General features: G+C 38.9%; 1 protein-coding gene across 1 annotated transcript in view; it reads right to left on the minus strand.

Moving 5' to 3' along the window:
• Window positions 1–24,427, minus strand: part of LOC145991075 (uncharacterized) — a 122,567-nt gene that overhangs the window by 55,710 nt on the left and 42,430 nt on the right. Inside the window, exons 2-3 of the mRNA XM_083126796.1 lie at window positions 9,297–9,449; window positions 4,600–4,672 (exon numbers count right to left, since the gene is read on the minus strand). Of these exons, the coding sequence (XP_082982922.1) occupies window positions 4,600–4,672; window positions 9,297–9,449 (226 nt within the window). The remainder of the gene's footprint in view (window positions 1–4,599; window positions 4,673–9,296; window positions 9,450–24,427) is intronic.

The following is a 24,427-nucleotide window of genomic DNA, read 5'->3' on the forward strand; positions in this document are numbered from 1 at the left end:
TATCACCATTCATCTTCATCTTCGTGATTAGCCAAATTTGGCAGAGAAGCGAGGTAAGACAAACTAAATCAAATTATACTAAATCAAACCAATCGTGACTACTCTTGCAAATTTATTTCAGGTTCATCTCAACATTGTTCTTCAATCATGGTCTTTCTGGACAGAAAAATCTGCTAAATACCATTGTCTCTACTAGCCAGTGGGACACCACGATGGACATTGCAATCACCACGAGTAATTGGTTGCAAAAGTAACGATCTCACCTAACTTTCTGTCACTATTTTGTTCAGCAGTTCCCGTATAATCTCAAGAACTGTTTTAATTGAAACGTCCCTTGAGTATATTGGGCTCTCCTGTGGAATGCCCATTTCAATCCACCGGGACTTTTCACTGGCCGGTAAAAAAAAACTCCGCCGACCCACATAGGCCTGAACCAGCTGAGCAGGTCTTTTTTTGTGTGTGTCGCCTCTCCTTGTTTCCATCGCAGAGGATGAGGCGTTGTGAGTCGTCTTAATTATGACGTAGACTCAGTGGATTTGTTTTCACTTTGGAGAGGAAACACCTGAGTCCTCTTCCCTGAGAGGGCATCGCGATTGAAGTGTCTTAGTGTCACTAAACACTTGCGTGTCAGTCTTCTTGAACCATAAGCTGTCGTTTTCAAGAACTTCCCTCAGCAGAAGTCCAAGAACTGTGATTTTACCACAATTAACAGTTTTACCCTTGTGGTGCCGTCGAAGTTTGAACCGCAAACGAGCGTTGGCAATGCAATCAGATGTTAACATGCCAAAATGCGTGGCATTCTTCAACAACAGTGCCAAGTGTTTGTACCATCGTGAAGGCGAAAATGAGCACAGCAAACTAAGAGATGTAGTATTTTACGTTGAATTTGTCGACAACGAAGGAACTGGGGAAAGCTATGCATATAACAACACGGAGGCACTTAGCCACAAGCGAGAGGAAAGCGAGAGGCGATAACAAATGACTATCCACTTTAGTTAGCGAGTTTGCCGCAGTTCTTCTCATCTTGGTTGAGCTGTAGCGTCTGTATAAGTCCTCATACTTGTAAAAGCCAACCTCCGTTGCGGAGTGGTTAGCATACCGAGCTAAGACACCTGGGCATGGGTGTTCTTTGTGAGTGTCCCTTCATCAAATTTCATTATATCATCACACATCTTCATCGTCGCGATTAGCCAAAAGTTGGCAGAAAAACGGCATAAAATAATGCAATTCTATCAATAATATTTTTAAACACCTTTCTTGATTATTTAGCCTTGTCTTTCCTGTGAACATCTTTTTGGGCTCAACCAAGTCTGTGTCTACATTTTTTTATGTACGAAATTTAGGAGACAACATGTAAGTCGTTACATAAAGGGAATTAATAAATATAACAAACGTCGGGTGAAAGGCACATCCATCTGCTAACACATCGTGAAAGTAAAAATGGGTTGCTAACAGCCCTAACTACGTCTCCTAACGAGTCAAATTAGGTATTATTAGAATTATAATTGTGAAAGTAATGCATTTACGTTGATTACGAGGGTTAAATTTTGTGCTATCAGCATATTTGAGAAACAGATTTTCGCCACGTGTTAGCAGCTTGATGTGCCCCGCACCAAACCCAAGGAAATAATATAAAACTATTACTAAGAAAAAGTTACATACAAGAGTTAAAGTGTAGCCTACACAAATGGGCACATAGCAATATAACCCAAAAAAACAGTTGCAGGTTAGAAAATTGTGTTATTAATGAATTTCTTTTTTTTCTGCTGTTAAGCTTATTAAATTTCTGTACTAACTATTTGTACTCACTAAAAAGTGTTCTACATGCCTCAAAACAAATATTGAAAACGCATTCCGGATTACGAGGGACAATGAATTCCAAAAACGGGAAGTAGAAACGTTGAAGGAGTTTGAATAGAAATTTGAGTTATGAAGGGCAATGGGTAGTTGAAATCTCTCGCGCGATCTGGTGTCGAGGCTGTGGGAATCAGGAAGCACTGAGAATCTGCTTGAGAGATAAGCAGGTTTCTTTTGAAGTAATTGCAGTAGCATGTAGCATGGAATATGAGCTCCCAATGATTAAGCTACGAACAATGTTCAACAGAATAATGTCGAACGTCAGCGACTCACTTCCAGGAAACAGATTTACTCTTTCCAGAATTCACCATTTTCCATCAACGAAACACCATGTTGTGAATGCAATACCTGCTATATCTAATTTCCTAATATAAAGTGCAGTAACCAACTATACTTCTGTCTATTTTTACAAGAGAACAATTATACAATTACTCCAATAACCTGGACGAATATTGATGCTCTATTCTCTGAATGTCAAATACAATTAACTGTAACAGCACTGGCGTAGGCAGAAGTGGGATTGATGGGGCTACAGCCCCCTCCGAAATTTTGAAAAAGAAGTAAAATACAATAACAGCATTGAAGAACTCGAAAAAAAATATAGTGTTTTTTTAAATGCAAACCCCGCTTTAAAAGTCCTCCGATTGTCATTTTTGAGAGTATGAAGTTCTAAAAATAGGAAATATCTTATTGTGTATGCAAACCCCCTAGAAAGGAGCCTCAATTAGTACTCCGGCAGTTCGTTTCTTTATACAGCATATAACTAACTAACTAACTCTCTAGCCTTCTTAAACCCGAAGGTTCATGGCTGCAGCAACACAGGCCTTCCATCTGTCCCTATCTTGAGCAAGATCTATATACTCTTTTCCATCCCTACCGATTTCCCTTAGGTCCATCTCGACGTTGTCCCTCCATCTTCGTCTTGGCCTTCCTACTGGTCTCTTACCATCGGGTTTCCCAACAAGAATCCTGTAAACTTCTCTTTCCTCTCCCATTCGTGCCACATGGCCTGCCCACCTAAGTCTTCTTGATTTAATTATTCTAATAATATCTGGACATGAATACAAATTATGTAGTTCCAAATTATGTAACCTTCTCCACTCACCAGTCTCCTCATCCCTTTTAGGTCCAAAGATTTTCCTAAGGATCTTATTTTCAAATACTCTCAATTTATGTTCCTCTTTCAATGTAAGGGACCAAGTGTCACACCCATATAATACTACAGGCAAAATTACTGTTTTGTATATTTTAACTTTTAGTTTCTTAGATATTAAACGAGAAGACAAAAGTTTATGAAGAGAGAAGTAACATGCATTTCCTGAATTAAGCCTACTTTTTATTTCCTCTTTAATATAATTTTCATTTGTTAATATTACTCCTAAGTATTTGAATTTGGAAACTGTTTCAAACGAGTTGTTATCAATAATTAGATTTTGATTATTACCTAACACTTGGTTTCGGCCTGTAAGCATATATTTAGTTTTCTCTTTGTTAACTTCCAAACCTATCTCTTTAGCAGTTTTGAAAAATATTTTAGCATTATTCTTAATTGTATTCACATCATCCCCCAGTAAGTCTACATCATCTGCATATGCCAACAACTGAGTCACACCATTTAATTTTAGTCCTTCTTTAGTTTCTTTTACCATCCTTACAGCATATTCTAAGGCAAAATTAAAGAGCAATGGAGATAATGCATCTCCTTGTTTTAACCCATCATGAATTGTAAATTTGTCAGACATATTAATACCCACACGAATTTTACTTTCTGTTTCACTGGTGCATATTTTTATCATACTAACAAGCTTCTTAGGTATTCCAAACTCGACTAATATATTATATAATTTATCTCTTTTGACCGAATCATATGCTTTTTTGAAATCAATGAATAGCTGATGGACATTTTGATTATATTCCCACTTTTTTTCAAGTGTCTTTATACAGCATATATGTGTATCAATATATGCTGTATAAAACACAACTTATTACTGACTTCTTTGACCCTGTACTATCCAACTTTACAATTATAGCCCCTCCAGAAAAAGAAATCCTGTGTACGCTAGTGAAACAGGAGTACAAAGCAACACATTAGTGTATTTTAATACCCCAATAACATTGCGGCACATAGTGGTTCGGATCTCACTTTAAACTGTAGGTTCAGTCCCGATTAGCCTATCTGTGCATAAAATGGACTTATAAACAAACTGAAACAATCATATAAATCAATAACTTTGCAAATGTGTTCTGAAATGAACAATAATGTTTTTGTGCATATAAAGTATTCATTAGAACTACTTTCTCTCTAGCCTTCTTGAACCCGAAGGTTCATGGCTGCAGCAACACAAGCCTCTCATTAGAACTACTTTATATTTAATTGTCCTTTGATATCATAATTAAAAAACACATTCTCGAAATTTGACTTTTGGTAGTGTCAAAACCACCACACGATGTGACTCACCTGTTACGTATTCACCTTGGATCTATCCACATAGATATATCGAGTGGGATGGGTAAGTATTACCAGGTAAATTGTCAGTCGCCATATTAATTCAGTTTGTATTACTCACTGTGATGTTAAAAAAATTAAATAAAGCACCACGAAACATGAGACATACTTCTATATCACGTAAATAAAATTTCATTTCCCAAAAGTACATAGAATGCAAGAGAAAAATGATTGGAAATAGCGTGGTAATACCTATGCATCCTACTCAGATTAGTATAGAACTACAGGCTACTTACGTTCCCTTTTCATCCCGTATCCTAAACCCGGAACCACTTGGGTTCTTTGAGCTGCCCGCGTAGAAAAACGCATCTGTAAAAGACGAAATTGCATTAGAACTTATATGGTTCGACATATACACCTTGTAATATAGTCTTAATTTTCAAGAGACTGTTTATGATATATGACCATCGTGTGTGTGTGTGTTTTGCAAATGACCACACACTGAAAAAATGAGATATTTAAAATAATTTGCAATCTGTCCGTAACTGAAATCAACAATGATATACATTTTCAATAACAGTTATAATTGTCGGGTTCAGTTATGGACAGATCGCTAATATACCGAATAATTTGCATTTCAAATATCTATTTTCTCGTTTCCGGTGTCTCAGTGGGCGATAACCTTTAAGATAAACTGCAGACTTGTGGCACGGAAATTCCCGATTCGGTTCCGCGCATTTCCCTGTAGTGGACGTTACACCATTTGATTTCAAGAGAAACATACAACAGAAGTTCTGTTGCCGTGTCTCAGTGGGCGTTAAGCTTTAGAGATACTAGCCGGGACTGTAGCCCCTCCTCCCCTCTAAACCCTCTTAAATGCGGGCCTGTTTCCTCTTTCAATTCGACCACTGTGCAGACACAATTAACAAGTATACAATTATAGAATTGTTCGTATGTGGAATCAACTGCATGCTTTTGGTTGTGTCTAATAGATGTCGCTACTGTTGACAACAGTTTGATTTCATTCCCATTGGCCTTCACCTACCCCGCTCCCGAATATATCTTTCCAAAGTGTGCTGATAGGAACGAAGAGGCGCTTGGCAAGCAGAACACGGAACATTAACATACTCTCTTCGGAGAGAGGAAGGAATATGTTAAGTAGCTACATGTTCTTAACGGATTGCAACACTAAAGTTTCGGATTGATTTACTCCTCGAACTATTTAGGGCAGAGGCGAGAAATTCCTTGCGGGCAGGATCCAAAGAACGTGATATAAACGTTTTTTTTTTTTCCTGTTGCTTTTTTAGCTTCTCTCCTCCGATCCTTTACAGGTGTAGCTTTTCAAGGTCATGGATCTCGGCCTGGATGGCTAAAAAGCGAGAAAGCTTCTCACTGCACGAACATAGCTAAGAGAGACTTGTTTTGGTGCGAAGGTGATGAAATACAGTGAGGTTCTTAATATTACGGACTAGGAAAGGTGAGATTTATAGAGGTGCGTCCGTCCAGGATATTTAGCCAATATTAAATGACGTCAAGTTTAGGACCTTGATATTTTTTAAAGAATAAGAATATTGAAATTTTAAGGAGTTACATTCAAATTCCCTTACACGCGTTAACTTCACGTTGAACTATTGCTGGAAGGTTTAAATTGGAGAAACGCCAATCTATTCTTAGGCGTTTTGTGCAAATTTCTGAAGGACTTCAAACCTATATTGCACGAACATTTCGGAATACAATAATGTGCACACTGAGCTCCGCCTCGTAAACTGGGCAAGACAATCTATTCTTTACAATATATTCGTGTAAAGAAACAACAAATTACTTGACCTTTTACATGAACACCTTTATTATTGGTACTTTTCTCGTGCTTTAGGGAATTACATTCTAAAGCAACCTAAGTTCATCTTGAATACATTATTTCAAGGTGCTTTCCAATAACATAAGTTGTATTCATGTATTCAATTGTAACAAGGCAAGATATAGGCCAAAATATCTAGTTCTTTGGTAATTAAAGTCAAACAAGAGAGTGAAATTCAAGAGTAATTTAGATATTTAATACGGCCTCTGTCTTCCACCTGAATGAACTAGTTTACGATATTAGTAATTTGCCTTGTTCTTTTTATCATGCTATTGTATTTTTATAGTATTATTCGACATATTTGGCAAGTCTTGATATTAAAGTTTTTATGTATGTGCTGTTTAAATCTGTTCGCCTATTTATTTTTTATAGTAGATACAAGTCCAAACATTCAGGTTTAAGTATAATCCAAGTGCAAGTAAGTCTCAAGCGGGAATGACTAGGTGGATAACAAGTGAACTCTGTTCTACAATTATACTATAAGCAATAAAATACTTTTGTTATCTGGAAATCTGTCATACAAATTATATTTACATGTGATGGAATACACATTCAAAATTGCTTTGAAAGAGTGTTTTTTTTGGACGCGGTATTGTGAAGAAGTACAAGAAGACAAAGAACTGTCCAACAAATGAAGCAAGGCGAATCCAGTTTCTATCTAAATAGTAGACTTGAGTCTGAACTTGTATACAATGCCAAAGTATTTTCAATTCAATTTCAATTTTATGATTTGTGAAGTAGTAATAATAATAATAATAGCAACAACAATAACAAAAGCTTATATGGCTGAAGGGCAAGATATGAAATTTTACTCTGCTCTCCCTGAGGATAAATCCTGCGAGCGACCTTGTTCGTCGTCGCGATAAAACTAGAGAGGTGGAAAAGCCACATACAATAACAAAAAGTACAATGTGATAGTGATTTCAGAAAAAGAAAAACGTTCAACTCTTCAATACGTTTTGACAATGCAAGCCTATTGACTTGAAATTATTCTTGTTGGTACTCCACTTTGAACACCTACCGTATCCTCGTAGACGATTGAAACTTTCCCCTGATCATGTTTCACCTTCGTTCGTTCCTTTTCCCCATTGAGTGTATATTAGAGCGTTATTGTAATTGCAGAAGGCAGACATATTAAAGAACCACCATGTACCTGGCACCGCCAACCCAACCCAACAGGATCCTTGCACTTTCCTCGGCCTGAATTTTTAAAAAATCGCAGCTTGCGTCGGGGAGGGGAGGGTCAATGTTTTGGCCACTTGGGGCCGCTTTCTTCTGACACCATTCCGTCAGTCAAGGACAATTAGGCACTAAGTAACCAGCGTGCACACAGAATAGTGATTGTTCTGTGGCTGGGAACTTACAATTACACATAGTTACACCCAAGAGCAAGAGAAACAGTAGGCGAAATGTCCATCACCACATCAGTCTGTTTTCCACAACATGTTTTGAAATTAAAATGTCATAACTAAGGACAACATCTGCTTCAAATCAACAGAATTCCATTTCCCAAAACAATGCAGGATGTGGAATAGAAAAGAATGAAGTGATGGACAATTTGCCAATCTCTGCTTTGGGATGTAGCCTATACATTCAAATGCCTTGTTGAGGAATAGAACAATATAAGACTTTAGTTGTCGGACTACACATTTTCACAGTGGCGTACCTACATTTTATTTTACCTCCCCGATGGCGTAGCGGTAACGTCATCGGCTTGTAAACAAATGGTCCTGGGTTTGACACCCGGTGGAGGTATGTTGTCGTTGTAAAGTGGTTCCGATCCCACTTTAAACTTCAGTTCCAGTCCCGATTAGCCTATCTGTGCATAAAGTAGACTTAAATCAATAATTCAAATAAACATTCAAGCAACTTAATTTTTTTAGAAATGTTCTTTTAGTGGTTGCAAATTTGAATTCAGCAGACATTCAATCCCTGAACATGAGAGTGACATTAGGTCTCAAAAGCTCGGAAGCTTATCTGGAAATCACATGGCTTATATTGAGATAAAACCTCTTCACTGTTTAAATTTTAGTATATTTGTTCTGCTACTCTAAGTGTCCAAATATTTTTTTGCTTCATATTTACTTTTCCCATGTCTTATTTTTCCTTTATAATTGTTTCGTTCTATTCGTAGTAACCTGAATCCTGACAATGATCAGGAAGGGAAGATCATAATTTTATGCTGAAGTTCACTCACTCAATAAAGATATGATTACACTAAGAACTCGATCCTCCGAATTTGATGGGACCGCGTCCCTTTCGTATAAACGAAATTCCCAATAATTCAGAATATACTGTCTTATACTGTACATTATGAAATTACAGTGAATGACACAATCAACTAATACATCACCACACTGTAAATTGTAGGTTGCACAGTACTGGAATTTATATTGCTTCTTAAAGTAATTTATATTGCTTCTTCAATCATAGGTTGTATTGAACATGTATTTCTTATACATAACTAAATTGCAGTGGATATGATACAATAATGTAGTATATATTATGTGTACAATGTTATATAGCATAGCATTGCTATTGTACGCTATTTAGAATTATTATCGTGGCGGAAATGTGTTATTGTATGTTTAAAATTTAATAAAAATAGTATACGCGTTCATGATGTTTTACCATTTTTTTTAGTCGAGACATTTCCAATCATGGATTCAAAGCAGATATGAGTCCTTAAAAGCCACGCTGAGTGTGACGAAGAAATGTATAATTTAATTTTTTATCATTAAGTATATTATCACTCCTTATAATTAGATTTTTTATGAATGCAAATTTTACTAACCTACTGACACCCCAGCTAAACTTACAACTAATTTACAAATTTAAAATTCCATTTCATTGTACTTATGACTATTATGAATTATTTCTTATCGTGTTAGAGCGGTTTCTTTAGTATCTATAATTTTTCTGTACAGCTATAACTTTACCAATTGACGCAGTTTTAGTTCAATTATAAATCTTTTCAGCAGAGTAACAAAATAATACTCAGCCTTATATTATACTTCCACTAGCTAGTATACAATAATACTTCTACCGACGTGACATCTATTGAGAGTTTGTATACTTGCAAACATCTGAGCGGAGAATCACGCTTGAAATTTAATGACAAGTTTTAAGACTCACCTGGGCCTTCACCGTCGTAATTGAAATTTCTAATGTGGATCGTCTTCGAGTCGACCGCGTAAACATCTCCTCCTACGCTGTGGTGCAATGTCCTCAATTTTCCGATGAATTTTCCGTAATAACCATTTTGGGACGCTGCTGACGTCGATGTCACTGCAAAGACAAAAGACAATCATTGTTATTGGCATAACAAATACATCATGTATCACGTAACAAGATAGGATATGTAACATATTTATGTGAAAATCACGTGGGGTCTCAATATTTTCTGAAGTGTAATAGTAACAGATGTGTATATGAGTATAGGGTGTCCGAAAAGTCTTTCCCTGATTACAAACTTTATTCATATCCGCTATACAGGGTGTCATTTTAATGGCGCCCACGGACCACAGATTCGTGTAGAAGACATCAAAACAAACAACTTTTCTCAGTAACATTTTCTCGTTGGTGCGTCAATTCGACGCTACAGCCGTTCAAAAAAGACCGTTTTGCCGCCTGGATGCTGGCAACCTAACACAACATTTGATCGTATCTGTGACGTCATTTCCTGCGGCGAAACAGCGCACGGCAGTGTTACAAAGAACACACAAATTTTGTGAAAAATGACAAACTACCGACCACATTATTAGCTGTAAAACGAAGCGAGAAACGCACCTAGTAAACTGAACACCATAGCCTACCAGCCAGAAGATCAGCAGTCATCTCAGGGGAAGGGGGAAGTGAACCAACGATATGAGAAATGGTAAAAAACGTATTCAAAATGAAGTGTCATTATCGGATTTTGTCTCAGCCTACATGTCAAATATCAACAACAATAACTGTTATTGTACTTCCAACTTACATGTGGCTGTTTACGCCCAGCTACATGTCAATTATATTTGCAAATCTCGTTGCAAGGTTGATATCTACAGGTTTCTGTCCAGATGCCTTGTGGTACTTTTGTGCTGATAACGGAAGTATCTTAGGTTCACGTTGTTACATTACGGCTAAAACACGTACAGCCACAGTAACAATCTAATCATGAATCAGTAGCGAATATACTGCCCTGTTCAGAGTTGCAAACTATTACATGTGTATCCGGTGCGTAGATAAACACAGTCGTCGGAGAGTTTGTTTTACTACTATTTATATCCCTGTATTCTCAACCATTTTTGTCACTTGCCTCATAATGCCCTGAATATGCATTACATTATGTGTTGCTTACCTTTGGAATTTTGAGTTCTTTCATTTATATTTTGTCATCTGTTCAGTGTGTCACAGACAACTAGTATCAGAAGGACGAAGTGGATAGACTAAATTGTAGATACCAACTTTGTAACTAGATTTGCAAATATTTGATATGTAAGCTAAGACAAAATTCGATATGACTACTTCCACTTGAAATCTATTTTCTTTCTACCATATTTCGTATCGTTTGTTTACTTCCTGTTAGGTTACAGAACGTGTTTTCTCGTTTTGTTTTACGGTACATAATGTGGCTGATTGTATCTATGTCATTTTTCACAGAATATGTGTTTTCCTGGCAACCCTGGAACGCATCGCTTCACGACGGGATATGACGTCACAAATGCAATCAAATGTGTGTGGTTGCCAGCATTCAGGCGGCAAAACGGTCTTTTTTGAACGACTGTAGCGCCGAAACGATGCACCAACGGGAAAAATGTTACTGAGAAAAGATGTTTGTTTTGATGTCCTCTATACGTTTCCATGGTCCGTGGGCGCCATTAAAATGACACCCTGTATGTAAGGTAGAGATGTGAAAGTCGTGCCAAAATGTTGGAAAATTAACCAAGCTTTTTTTGTTGCAGGGTTTAGTAATGTAGCTCTAGTGTAACAATGTCAGTGTTCAGGAAACCGGAAATATTCACAAATCAGGAAATAGCTTAGTGTGTCCTCTGGTATCATTGGGCAACAAAGCCTGTACAGTTTGCACTGAAGTAGATGGTCGGCCACTTCTCGGTAAGTCAGCAACAGATTCCGTGGTCTTGAACTTATCATACCACGACTTAATGCTCTTGACATCGGGCGGCAACTTTCCATACGTTGTTTGAAAGTTTCTCTGCACTGTTATTGGTGACCGGGTCTCGTGATACCAGAGGACACACTAAGCTTTTCCCTGATTTGTGAACATATCCGGTTTCTTGGCCACTGACACTGTTACACTGCAGCCACGTTACTGAACCCTTTAACAAAATAACTTGGTTAGTTTTCCAACATTTTGGCACCACTTTCACATCTCTACCTTACATATAGCGGATATGAATAAAGTTTCTAATCAGGGAAAGACATTTCGGACACCCGTGCGCGCGTGTTATATGGCGTTGATAGCGAGTACATTCCGATACAAACGTTGAACCTAGTGATAAAATACATGCCAAATTGCAAATTCGTACCAATTTATTTACGACTTATCTACATATATCTAATAGAAAATAAACAAACCCGTCCAGGTAATGAACTAAACACTTACGAAAATTTCTTTGCTGTACACTGGTAATAATCGCGTTAAATTAAGATTCTAAACTGTATAGCATTGCTAAATGTGATTTTGCAGTGGCGGCGATTAGGGGGCAGTTGCCCCCCGCTTTTCTCCACTTTTGCCCCTGCACTATACTAAACCTTATATACAAAGGGAAATAAACTGTCTTTGCCCCCCCCCCCCCAAGTTTTGGCACCTTGCCCCTGGTTTTGGAACCCAATCGCCGCCACTGTGATTACGGTATCTCTAACGATAATTGATCACTTAGTGGTTAGCACACAAGTGTTCACGGGTTCGAATCTCGACTTGGGCAAGGCGGGGATGAAGGGGCACTGCCCCCCCCCAATTTTCAGGTTTATTAATATTTACAAGTTAAGGGTACTTTTGTCCACCACCTGGCACCTGAGTAGATACATAATAAAGAGTATTTTTTATAATTTCGCAAGTGCAACAGTTATTTTGCAAAATAGTCCTGGACGCTATTTCTATGGGATGGAAAACGTTTCGATTCTATCCTCCAAAGTTAATCCCAAAGTTCGATTCTGCCCCCCAAAAGTTAAGCCTCAAGTTCTATTCTGTCCACTCAAAGTTAAGCCCCAAGTTCGATTATGCCCTCTCAAAGTTAAGCCTCAAGTTCTATTCTGTCACCTCAAAGTTAAGCCCCAAGTTCGATTATGCCCTCTCAAAGTTAAGCCTCAAGTTCTATTCTGTCACCTCAAAGTCAAGCCCCAAGTTCGATTCTGCCCTCTCAAAGTTAAGCCTCAAGTTCTATTCTGTCACCTCAAAGTCAAGCCCCAAGTTCGATTCTGCCCTCTCAAAGTTAAGCCTCAAGTTCTATTCTGTCACCTCAAAGTTAAGCCCCAAGTTCGATTATGCCCTCTCAAAGTTAAGCCTCAAGTTCTATTCTGTCACCTCAAAGTTAAGCCCGAAGTTCGATTCTGCCCTCTAAAGTTAAGCCTCAAGTTATATTCTGTCACCTCAAAGTTAAGCCCGAAGTTCGATTATGCCCTCTCAAAGTTAAGCCTCAAGTTCTATTCTGTCACCTCAAAGTTAAGCCCGAAGTTCGATTATGCCCTCTCAAAGTTAAGCCTCAAGTTCTATTCTGTCACCTCAAAGTTAAGCCCCAAGTTCGATTCTGCCCTCTAAAGTTAAGCCTCAAGTTCTATTCTGTCACCTCAAAGTTAAGCCCGAAGTTCGATTATGCCCTCTCAAAGTTAAGCCTCAACTTCTATTCTGTCACCTCAAAGTTAAGCCCCAAGTTCGATTCTGCCCTCTAAAGTTAAGCCTCAAGTTCTATTCTGTCACCTCAAAGTTAAGCCCGAAGTCCGATTATGCCCTCTCAAAGTTAAGCCTCAAGTTCTATTCTGTCACCTCAAAGTCAAGCCCCAAGTTCGATTATGCCCTCTCAAAGTTAAGCCTCAAGTTCTATTCTGTCACCTCAAAGTCAAGCCCCAAGTTCGATTCTGCCCTCTCAAAGTTAAGCCTCAAGTTCTATTCTGTCACCTCAAAGTTAAGCCCCAAGTTCGATTATGCCCTCTCAAAGTTAAGCCTCAAGTTCTATTCTGTCACCTCAAAGTTAAGCCCCAAGTTCGATTCTGCCCTCTAAAGTTAAGCCTCAAGTTCTATTCTGTCACCTCAAAGTTAAGCCCGAAGTTCGATTATGCCCTCTCAAAGTTAAGCCTCAAGTTCTATTCTGTCACCTCAAAGTTAAGCCCCAAGTTCGATTCTGCCCTCTAAAGTTAAGCCTCAAGTTCTATTCTGTCACCTCAAAGTTAAGCCCGAAGTTCGATTATGCCCTCTCAAAGTTAAGCCTCAAGTTCTATTCTGTCACCTCAAAGTCAAGCCCCAAGTTCGATTCTGCCCTCTCAAAGTTAAGCCTCAAGTTCTATTCTGTCACCTCAAAGTCAAGCCCCAAGTTCGATTCTGCCCTCTCAAAGTTAAGCCTCAACTTCTATTCTGTCACCTCAAAGTTAAGCCCCAAGTTCGATTCTGCCCTCTAAAGTTAAGCCTCAAGTTCTATTCTGTCACCTCAAAGTTAAGCCCGAAGTCCGATTATGCCCTCTCAAAGTTAAGCCTCAAGTTCTATTCTGTCACCTCAAAGTCAAGCCCCAAGTTCGATTATGCCCTCTCAAAGTTAAGCCTCAAGTTCTATTCTGTCACCTCAAAGTTAAGCCCCAAGTTCGATTCTGACTCAAAAGTGAAGTCCGATGTTCGATTCTGCCCCCTCAAAGTTAAGCCACAAGTTCGATTCTGCCCCCCTCCCCGCCTAAATTAGGTCCTACGGTATGGGCGTCGATTAAAAGTGATATGGTCTCAACCGAGTTCATTACAAACCGGAAGTGTTCCTGGACTGTACTATCTCGTTTTCTAGTTTTTGAGAAAAGAATCTTCACCGACGTCTTTTTCTTCCCTTGTAAACCGATACCATGCACTGACATAGCATCTTCCAGTTTCTCTCGGAGTCAGATCGCGAGATGAAAGGAAAGACAGGGCGCAGCAGGTAGATGAACCAGGCTTCTCATTTCCTTGGACAACCGCCAAGATCTAACTGTAGTCCAGCGCCGTTGCCCGAGAGGGAGTTCGACTAACCTGATGATCCCGTAGTGAAGGTCACAGATGAATTGTGACCACCGTAGGTATGCGCGCGCCCGCAGGGTGATGGTTTTCGGAGGTTCTCGGAATATGCACACGAGCCGATCACGACTTCGTTCTCCGTCTATCTCGATCGTGGATCGGAGTGCTGTAACTAGTTCCTTGTGAGGAATGGAAGGGTACTTGCTGATCAGCGGGCTTAAGGGTGGATGACATATTTTTAGGTCCAAATCTTTCTCTTTCCATATTTCTCCATCCTCTGTTACCAGCTGTTTCCTTTTCCCCCATTCGTTTCTTTATCTATTAACATTTATTTATTTCTTCCTTCTTTCTTTATGTTTCTCTTAACTCTTTCTTACTCCCGTTATCTTTTTCTCTCTTTCAATTTTTTCTATTCCGTTTCTCTCTCTCTCTTTCAGCATCTCTTCCACCTTCCTGCCTTTCCCTGTCTGTCTCCCTATTTCTTCCTTTCTTTCTCTCTCTCTTCTTCCTCTATTTATTCCTTTCTTTATCTGTTTCTTTGAACTGTTCTTTCTTCTTTTCTTTCCTTATCTATTGTTCTAAATATTTCTTTCTTTCTTCCTTTCATTACCTGTTTCTCCTTTTCTTCATTGATCTCTTTCTTTCTGCCCTTCTTTGTCTGTTTCTTTCTTCCTTTCTTTCTTTATCTCTCTCTCTCTCTCCACCTCTTTCTTCCTTCTTTCTTTTATTTATCTCTTTCTCTAACTCTTTCCTCCTTCATTTATTTATTTGTTTCTCTCTTTTTCTTTCTTTCTTCCTTTCTTTATCTATTTCTCTAACTTTTCTTCCTATCTTTATCTATTTATCTTTTCTTTCTTCTTTTCTTCTTCTCTCTCTTTCATTCTCCTTTCGTATTCGGTTTCTCTATTTCTTTCGTCCTCGCTTCTCTTCGAATAATGTCTTATATGTAGAGCTTTAGGATTATATTTCGATACTCTCTGTGGTTGTTTTGGAAAGCCCCTCACCAAGCATATTATGTGTCATACATGTGACGTACTGTGAGCAAAATGTCACGGCACGCCACTGCCATAATATATCTAAAAATGTAATCGCCCACTTTAACGTCTAAAAGTAAACGATCAATCCTAACTACTACTATTAAAACTAATGACAAAACTTCAATGATCCTGGAAGGAGTTAGAAAAGAGTCTTCTGTTGTCTCCGAGGAAAGGTCGTTAGTCCGCCACTGCCCTTAATTTGCCGTTCTAGGCTCTCTACGTTTACTCGAATTATCTATAAAATATAAATCATTCGTGGGCGGTCTGCACTGTTATTATTAATAGCTACCAGCGAGAGCTACTGTTAAGGTTGAATAGATTACCGGTTTTGTATGTTGAGGCAGGTGAATGTTGAAGATACCTCTTGTTGGGAGCGTGATTCCATAATTGGGTTAACTGGGCGAGGTCTAGAAGCACTTCTAACGACCTATTCAACAAGGACATTGACTTTAAATCACGATAGATGGCAGTGCATGTGAACTTTGGGCAGAATCGTAATTTGTCGTGCTTTTTGGTAGCACTCTTGTGCTTTTTGGTTGGTTGGTTGGTTGGTTGATTTAGTGTTTTAAGTCCACTTTATGCACAGTAAGGCTAATCGGGACTGGACCTACAGTTTAAAGTGGAATCCGAACCACTATGTGCCTCCACCGGGTATCGAACCCGGGACCCCTTGATTACAAGGCGACGACGCTACCACTGCGCCATCTTTAACGTTTACATAGATGATTGACGGTAATTGTTTATCCCACTTTTCAAAACAGAAATTAGAAAAAAACTAAAAATTGTAGAGAAATTTACTGTTCAACAATAGCAAGTTTTTTAACGATAAACTCTGAGCTCAGGTGATCTAATCGGGATTGGACCTACAGTTTAAAGTGGTATCCAAGGTACCATGACATGTGCCACTACAGGAGATCGAACAGGGGATTGATTATAAGGCGGCGACAGAGTTGTCACTACGCCATCTATGAGTCAAAGGAAAACGAGAATTACATTGCACAATTTTTATAATAAAATAGTAACCCATCACTTTTACTGACCAACAAACTGTTGATTGATCTTCTATGATAAAGAATATTGTGTACAAGTTCTATTCAATATGACGGGATTATAATAAGTTATAAATTTATGTGTAATAGCAACATGTGCTTCAATATTTGCATGTAGTTCTACCTGAAAATGTTTAAAAGCCGTTCTTGATATATGGAGTTTGTGAGCAACGTTTTGTATTAATTCTATATTAGCTTTTTTGTTTATTTCCTTTAGTGGCAAACATCAAAATCGGTGAGCATATCCAGTAACACAATGTGTAAGTATCTTTGGTTAATCTTAGCGGCATCGGCGTTCTCAGTTGGAAAGTCCTACGTTTTCATATTTTAGCTTTCTCCGATCTTCTTCTTCGTGAAATACTTTTCTTAAAAAGTTGTAGTAAAGAAAGTAGAGGACATGGAGAAGGTCAACGAATGACCTTAAGAATTCTCCGCCCACACTGTCCGGTCAGCTGTTCCATTGTCCTCGTTCCTTATTCCTTTGCGCATCTTCCACATATATACAGAGTGCTCAACGTACATTTGTCTCTATTACAGTGATTTTCTGGCGCTTCTCTCAAGGTTATATATGACATTTTATTTTTTAGTCTGTGAATAGTGACGTAGGCACCGGTTTACAAGGGCTATTTAAGTGTAGATTGTAAGCATAATCTGTTTTTAATTGTTGATTCTAACACCGAATTATTAAATCGCATTATACTTGTCAGAAATCCTATTGCCTTAGTTATTCCAAAGGCAGGTATACTGAAGTCTTGCGCGTAGGAAAATAGTACACACAGTAAAGCCATTACACTCAACGTAACTGCTATGTTGAAGTTGCGGGATTTAATGCTATGGGTTCTACAGCCACGACTAAAATATATATAGACAACTGTGGTGGCGATGGGGTCCAAAATTTGGGGGGCAAGGTGCCAAATCTTGGGGGAGGGCAAAGGACAGTATAATTTCCCTTGCTAGATAATGTTGAGCCTTGGGCGGGGGCAAAAGTGGCAAAAAGTAGGGGGGCCACCGACCCCCGAGCCTTCCCTAATCGTCGCCACTGATGGACAAGATAACACCAGGTTTATCAAATAGGAAAAATACTAGTTTTCAGAATTCACGTGTTTTGTTAACATAAACTTTGTGCATGTGTCCCCGCCGTGACTCCTTGGTTGGATACTACATTAACAAGGCTCTTTACTTTACTAGGCGTGACCTTGACTGGACTGTTTTCGTGCCGAGAGCTCTCGTTGAAAAATCAGAATGTACTTGTTGGTAAGGTAATAAGTTGTAGAGTGAGATTATTTTCATGAGATTTCAAGCTGTTCTGCACTTGCGGCTTGGATGCGAGTCACGACTTCTGAAACATCCAATCAGCAAGCGAGCCGCTGACGTCATATTAACCTAGTACCAATCATAAATCTACTGCTCACGTTAGGCTCGCTAACTGAACTCGTCCTGCTGGCTGGTGACGATGCGAAAATTATCTGACTTTACCTAAAGTTCGTAACAGTAAGGAAAATATCAATTTGAAAAACATGCTTTAACAGGCATCATCCGTCAGTGTTAAATTTAAGCACAAGGGTTTTAACCCTGATTGCACGTTGAAAGCCTGGCTTTGACTCCAACGATGTCAGGTAGCCATTTTCCTATCAATGTCTCTGCTCTGGAACTCAACTTGATTCGATCCAGGAATATATGTATTTGTCACCTTCACAATCCTTGATGTTTCCCAAGCCACTTACAGACAAAACTAAAACGTAACTTTATCGTCCACGTTTTTGTAGTTGTACGGCGTTTCCAAATTAGTCGTAACAATCATTATTTCTTACTATTATTTCACGTAACACTTTCCCCTCTTCCGTGGGAACGCAATGTTGCACGTACATTACTGCCATCTTACGGCAAAAAAGAAACATAAGAGCAGTTTTAGTTCGTTTCCCAGGATAAACCAAACTTGAGAAATTTGGTCAGGGAATTTCTCAGGTTCAAAAATCAATTTTAAAGCTCCTTATATGTACTAATTATTACACACAATTCTGCTGTAATGATATATGTACATATGTTAATAAATTTCTAACATTTATATTTGTAACCTTCTGAGCTGTGTGCTGTGACTTGGAAAGAGATTGTTTAGAAGTTAAGAAGTAGAAGATTTGTATACAGCTAGAGCATTCGCGAGCCATGATTACTAATAACTAGGAAAAGGGTTTTAAGGTGCAATATTATGGTCAGGAAAAGGAAAAAAAAAGGTTCTGAAAATGTTTTCAAAAAGTTGCTGATAAAGTGCCTTTATACAATGCTCTCTTTTTCTGCGCCTTCTGTATATAATGAGCGCGGACCGCAGAGAGAACGGTGGTTCTGCCGAGTAGGTTTTGTTGAAGTTTGTGTTTTCTCTCGCTGGTTTTGCTACGTTATCTTGGGAACTATTGGGGCTGCAATGATTGTATTATACCATTTTATAGCTCTAGTTCTGCTCTACAAAATGAGACTATAGGATTTTATATAGCTGCTCAAGAAGAGTGAAAATCATTTATTTTTTTGTCCAATTTGTTTTTAACAAAAACAGAAAAGGAAGGAAAAATGTGCTGAAGCATCAAAGAGGGTGTAAAAATGGGATAAATGTGCTAATCTCACGAATAGGTGCAACAAAGAGTGTTCATTTTACTTGATTTCCTAGTACATATCTCAAACGACCGGTATGAAAACAACCTATATTTTTGGAAAGGTGCTGCACCTTAAAATCCCTTCCCCACTAATAACCTTGCTACGCTGGACATATTGCATATATTTATTGTAAACCCCTTCTAGATTAATGAGATGTAATAGCAATAAAAACCTATGCAGAGATGCAAGTGAAACAAAGACAGAAGTCCGACAGCTTCAAATTTCCAGGCAATTTCCATATTTTTCATAAAATCTCACTTTTGACCTGCAATTTGACGGAAAATTCCATTCACGTAGCAACACTGCCTCTGACAAGCGCGGCACAGAAAGCAAGAAGCAGTTTTCTTCTGTCAACGCTGGAGAAGGAATTTCGTAAGGCAAAGTCACCTAAAACCAACGTAGCGTCGTCGCCTTGTAATCGATACCTGGTGGAGGCACATAGTGGTTCGGATCCCACTTTAAACTGTAGCTCCAGTCACGATTAGCCTTACTTTGCATAAAGCGGACTTAAAAAAAAACCAAGTCAACCTAAAATCAACGAAACAGCTTTTGGTTTGAAACGCCTGTGGAATTGACCACGCAGGCCAGATGTTTTTAAATAGCCGCTCACTTTGATTCCATCGCCCTCCCTGCGCACAGTCTGAGAGGAAACCCGGTCATCAGAAGGATGCGATGGAGAACGAACAGTGGTGTACATAATCCAGTCTTTACGTTATTTAAATAATTTACTTAAATTCTGGCTTAGAAGCAGCGATGTGCGTCTACGCGTAAACAACGATAGTCTACATTCCACACGTAGACTATTTTCTACACGTAAATTACGTAATCTACGTAAACAACATGGCAAAAGATGATAACTTAGCAAAGGGCGCCGTGGAATTAAAAAAAAAAATTACTGCGTATCAGTTGCTGATGTGTGAGGAGAACTTTTCATACTATTTCTTCCAAATTCGAACAATTTCTCACCTAGGAAGAAACCTAATATAAAAAATATTCTAGTGTTTTATGGGAAAAAGACCATTCTTACCTCACGACTGCCATCTGTTGTTGTTTTTTGGCATACTATTTATCTTCTTCCATAGTTGGTAATAGAAGAGAAGAGAAATTTTGTTGTAAATAGGGTTCTTTTCATTTCGTTAGGAATCAATATAGTTGAAAATGTCACTTTCCTTTCATGAAAGCCTTGAAAATTAATTTTAGTGCACTTTAGATTGTCTACGTAGTCTATGTAAACTACAACCCAATGTAATCTTATAGTCTACTGCACATCACTGCTTAGAAGATTGTTTTTGTAGTCTACATAATAATATGTAATGAGCAATGACACATATATTAAACCTAAATGTATAACAAGTTTTTTAAAAATAATTTACTTAAATTCTGGCTTAGAAGCTTGTTTTTGTAGTCTACATAATATGTAATGAGCAACTACACATGTATCAAACCTAAATGTATAACAAGTTTTTTAAATAATTTACTTAAATTCTGGATTAGAAGCTTGTTTTTGTGGTCTACATAATATGTAATGAGCAATTACACATATATTAAACCCAAATATATAACAATACATGAAAGAGGTTGGTTACACGGTAACATGTAGAATACATTACAGCACTCTGCAGATGTACGTCTGTTGCCGTAAACTTAACTCCAACATGCTCATTATCACGTGGAGCAGCACCTATTGGCCGGAACAGCAAGACCGAGAAGAATCAACCGCAATACTCCGCAATCAACGCTAATTAGTAGGTATAAAGGAATTACCTCATTCGAATCCTAATGACTCCTCACTGACACACATAACCATCGCACGAGGACCCACAAAGGAGGAAAGAAGTCCGTCGTTAAATTATATCTTCTGTGATTATGAGATAATATTTCACGCTTTGGGAATTGTTCCGCGGCACGGAATGTCGACTTCCAGGAGGTTGCCCCGTGCGGTGTGTGGGTACATGCAAGTTGGATATGTGACGACGCCACTTATGTATGTGTTTATGGTGTCATTAAAGGAAGCAGGACTGGGTGAAAGATGGCAGATACGGCGACAGCAGTACTCAGGAGCTAGCAATATGGATGGATTAACCGTGTAGCCTTCACTAAGTCCACGCGGTAGACTTTTCGACGCCTATGAGGGAGTTGCCAACAGTGATGTGCCGTACACTATACGTTTACGTCTACGTGCGATATCTACACGTAATCTACGCGTAGATTACATTCGGTTGTAGTTTACATAGACTACGTAGACAACCTAAAGTGCATTAAAATTAATGTTCAAGGCTTTCATGAAAGGAAACTGACATTTTCAATTATATTGGTTCCTAACTAACTGACAAGAATCCTATTTACAACAAAATTTATCTTCTGTTCTATCATCAACTATGGAAGAAGATAAATAGTATGCAAAAAAGACAACAGATGGCAGTCGTGAGGCAAAATTAGTCTTTTCCCCATAAAACACTAGAATATTTCCTACATTAGGTTTTTTCCTAGGTGAGAAATTGTTCGAATTTGGAAGGAAGAGCATGAAAAGTTCTCCTCACACATCAGCAACTGATAGGCAGTATAATTTTGTTGTACTTTCACGGCGCCTTTTGCTAAGTTATCACCTCTCGCCATGTTGTTTACATAGATTACATCATGTACGTGTACAAAATAGTCGAAGTGTAGAATGTAGACTATTGTTGTTTACGCGTAGACGCACATCACTGGTTGCCAACTGGGATTGCCAAGTTTAAAGAATACAATTTCAGGAGATTTCTTTGCAGTCTTCAAATCCTTTAGGGGTCTTTCCGATGGCGTAGTGATAATGTCGTCACATTGTATGTAATCATGGGGTCCCGGGTTCGATACCCAGTGGAGGAACATTGCATAGTGATTAGCCCATATGTGCATAAAGTTGACTTAAAACAACAATTCAATCAATTCAAACCTTTTAGATTAAAATATTCTGGATGACAATTTGCCATGAGTGTCATCTGTTATCTATTTGTGGTCTTGCTACTGTCAATACAAGATTGAATCAACTTGATAAAAACAAACCTAGCAACCACACTTTGTAAATAAACAAAACAAAATCAAACAGATATACACAGATTATTTTGAAGCAGCATTTGAAGTTAAAATTCTTAGCTGGGGACATGCTTGGTCGAGCCTTGGTGCTAGCTGGGTAGGATGCTCTTGTGGTTCAGCATGGTGGCAATGAGAGAACTGGGGGGATGATACTTGACGAAAATTTTGCCATCTGGGATGGTACCATTCCCACTCACTTCGAGCACCGTTCTGGAGCTGTATCACTATATCAAAATTCTTAATGAATCTTCAAAATAATATTGCCAAGTTTAATTGTTTCGTTTTCACTCGGCAAATAAGAAAATAATACTAATTCTCGTCATTCCGGAAGATAACAAAGTTTGACCGGAAGAGTTGAGTTCGATTTCGAGAGACTCCCGGCCATTTCGGGAGGGTTGGCAAACATAGTTGCCACACCTACTACCTGTTTTTAAAAAATGAATTCACTCTCCCTAAATATGCTTTCGGGAAGCCTATCTCTCCCGGGTTCTGTCTTTTCCTTTCAGTCTGTTTTCAAAGTTGACAGAGCTGCTACATTGTTGGAAATTAAAACAGCAATGACTCTCGATCGTATTTTCTTCCAGTTCTGTAACAAAACAACCGAGTGGAGTGTTCATTGTCGATGCTTTTGACGCCACAGTGCCTTGAATTGTGTCTATACCGGAATATGATCGTATGTCCTGGAGAACATGTCACGAGCGGCTAGGGACAGCATTGGCACCTTGGGAAATACGTACATGCTAACAGAATCAAACCTGGCGCGCCTAACCTATCCACATAGGCATATAATTGCATAAATAAGCATGTAAATAGGTTTGGTAAGTTATATTTTCTTTATTTAAGCTATTATATGCACATGTGGATAGATTAGGCAGGTCACGTTGGGTGCTGTTAGCATGTACAGGTTCTAATGCTGTCCCTAGCCGCTCGTAACATGGCACCCATAGTATGTCGACACGTCACTAGATGGCAGTGTGGTGCACGGTTATTGTACAGTGGACACTGATAATTCTATTTTGAGTCAACCGATGTTTTACTTCGTGAATAGCGTTCATGTATCAAAATATCCATTCTTCGGGAGAGAAACGCCAGTGAATGCCACGGGTTATTTAGTTATGGTTATTAGATATTCAGCATCTACTTCATGATTTAACAACTTCCACAATAACACTATTTCCTGTAGCAAACATGAAAGTGAACCGTGTTTTTTTTTCTTCTTTAGTCTTTTAATTTCAACTACAATGAAGGTTTCGAATGTCATGCGCCTTTCGATTGTTGTCATCTCGGCCGGTGGTAAATAATGCCTGGCGTTTTCTTTCAGTTTTAGTGTTGGCTGATTTTGGCACGATTAGTTTCGCTTGTATGTGTTCCTGTGCTACGACTGACTGGATAATTGTAAAATACTGCCAGTTTTCGTTGTCTAAAGCTTACGTATTTCAAAACTTTAAATTTTAAAAAATGAAATCAAATTATCCACATTAAACCAAAAATCAATAACTGCGTGTTTATCCAAACTAGGTAAATCAAAAACTAAAGGCAATTTTGTGTTTTTGCAGGAATAAACGAAGACTGGGTGTGTCTGACGTCACCAAGTGTATACTTGGAGTGACGTGGAAGTAGGAGTATCCATCACTGCCCCATTCAGTTGAGTGTCGCGGAGCAAAATGGTCACATGTATGGACGCACCACTCCACGAATGCACCATCGAGGAACAGCGTGCTTTCTGTGGTCGGAGGGAGTCAAACCGACAAACATCCACCGTCGGCTATTAGCGCAGTGTGGAGCAAGCACCATAACTCAACGAAAGGTGGATCGCTTTAAAGCGGGACGCACAAGTGTAACGGACGAATATGTCGAAGCGGACGCCCAAAAACATCCCGCACAGAAGAAAACGTCCAACGGGTGGATGCCATTATCAGGGACGATCGAAGAATCACAATAGCACAAGTGGCGGAACTCTTGGACATCAGTTTCGGATCAGCATATGCAATAGTGCATGATGAATTAGGGTGCCATAAAGTTTGTGCAAGGTGGGTACCCAAGGAACACAGCTGCGAGCCAGCAGGAGCGCGTCACAGTGGCTACCCAGTTTTTCCAACGCCATGAAGCCGATCCCAGTATCTTGGAACGAAGCGTGACAGGAGACGAAACATGGGTTCACCACTACGAACCAGAGAGTAAGCGGCAAAGCCTGGAATGGAAACATCCGTCGTTCCCTGTACGCAAGAAATTCAAACAACAGCCGTCCTGTAGGAAATTGATGCTATCGCTGTTTTG

The sequence above is a fragment of the Lepisma saccharinum genome, chromosome 8, assembly GCF_977018435.1.
Source record: "Lepisma saccharinum chromosome 8, izLepSacc3.1, whole genome shotgun sequence".
Taxonomy (NCBI): domain Eukaryota; kingdom Metazoa; phylum Arthropoda; class Insecta; order Zygentoma; family Lepismatidae; genus Lepisma; species Lepisma saccharinum.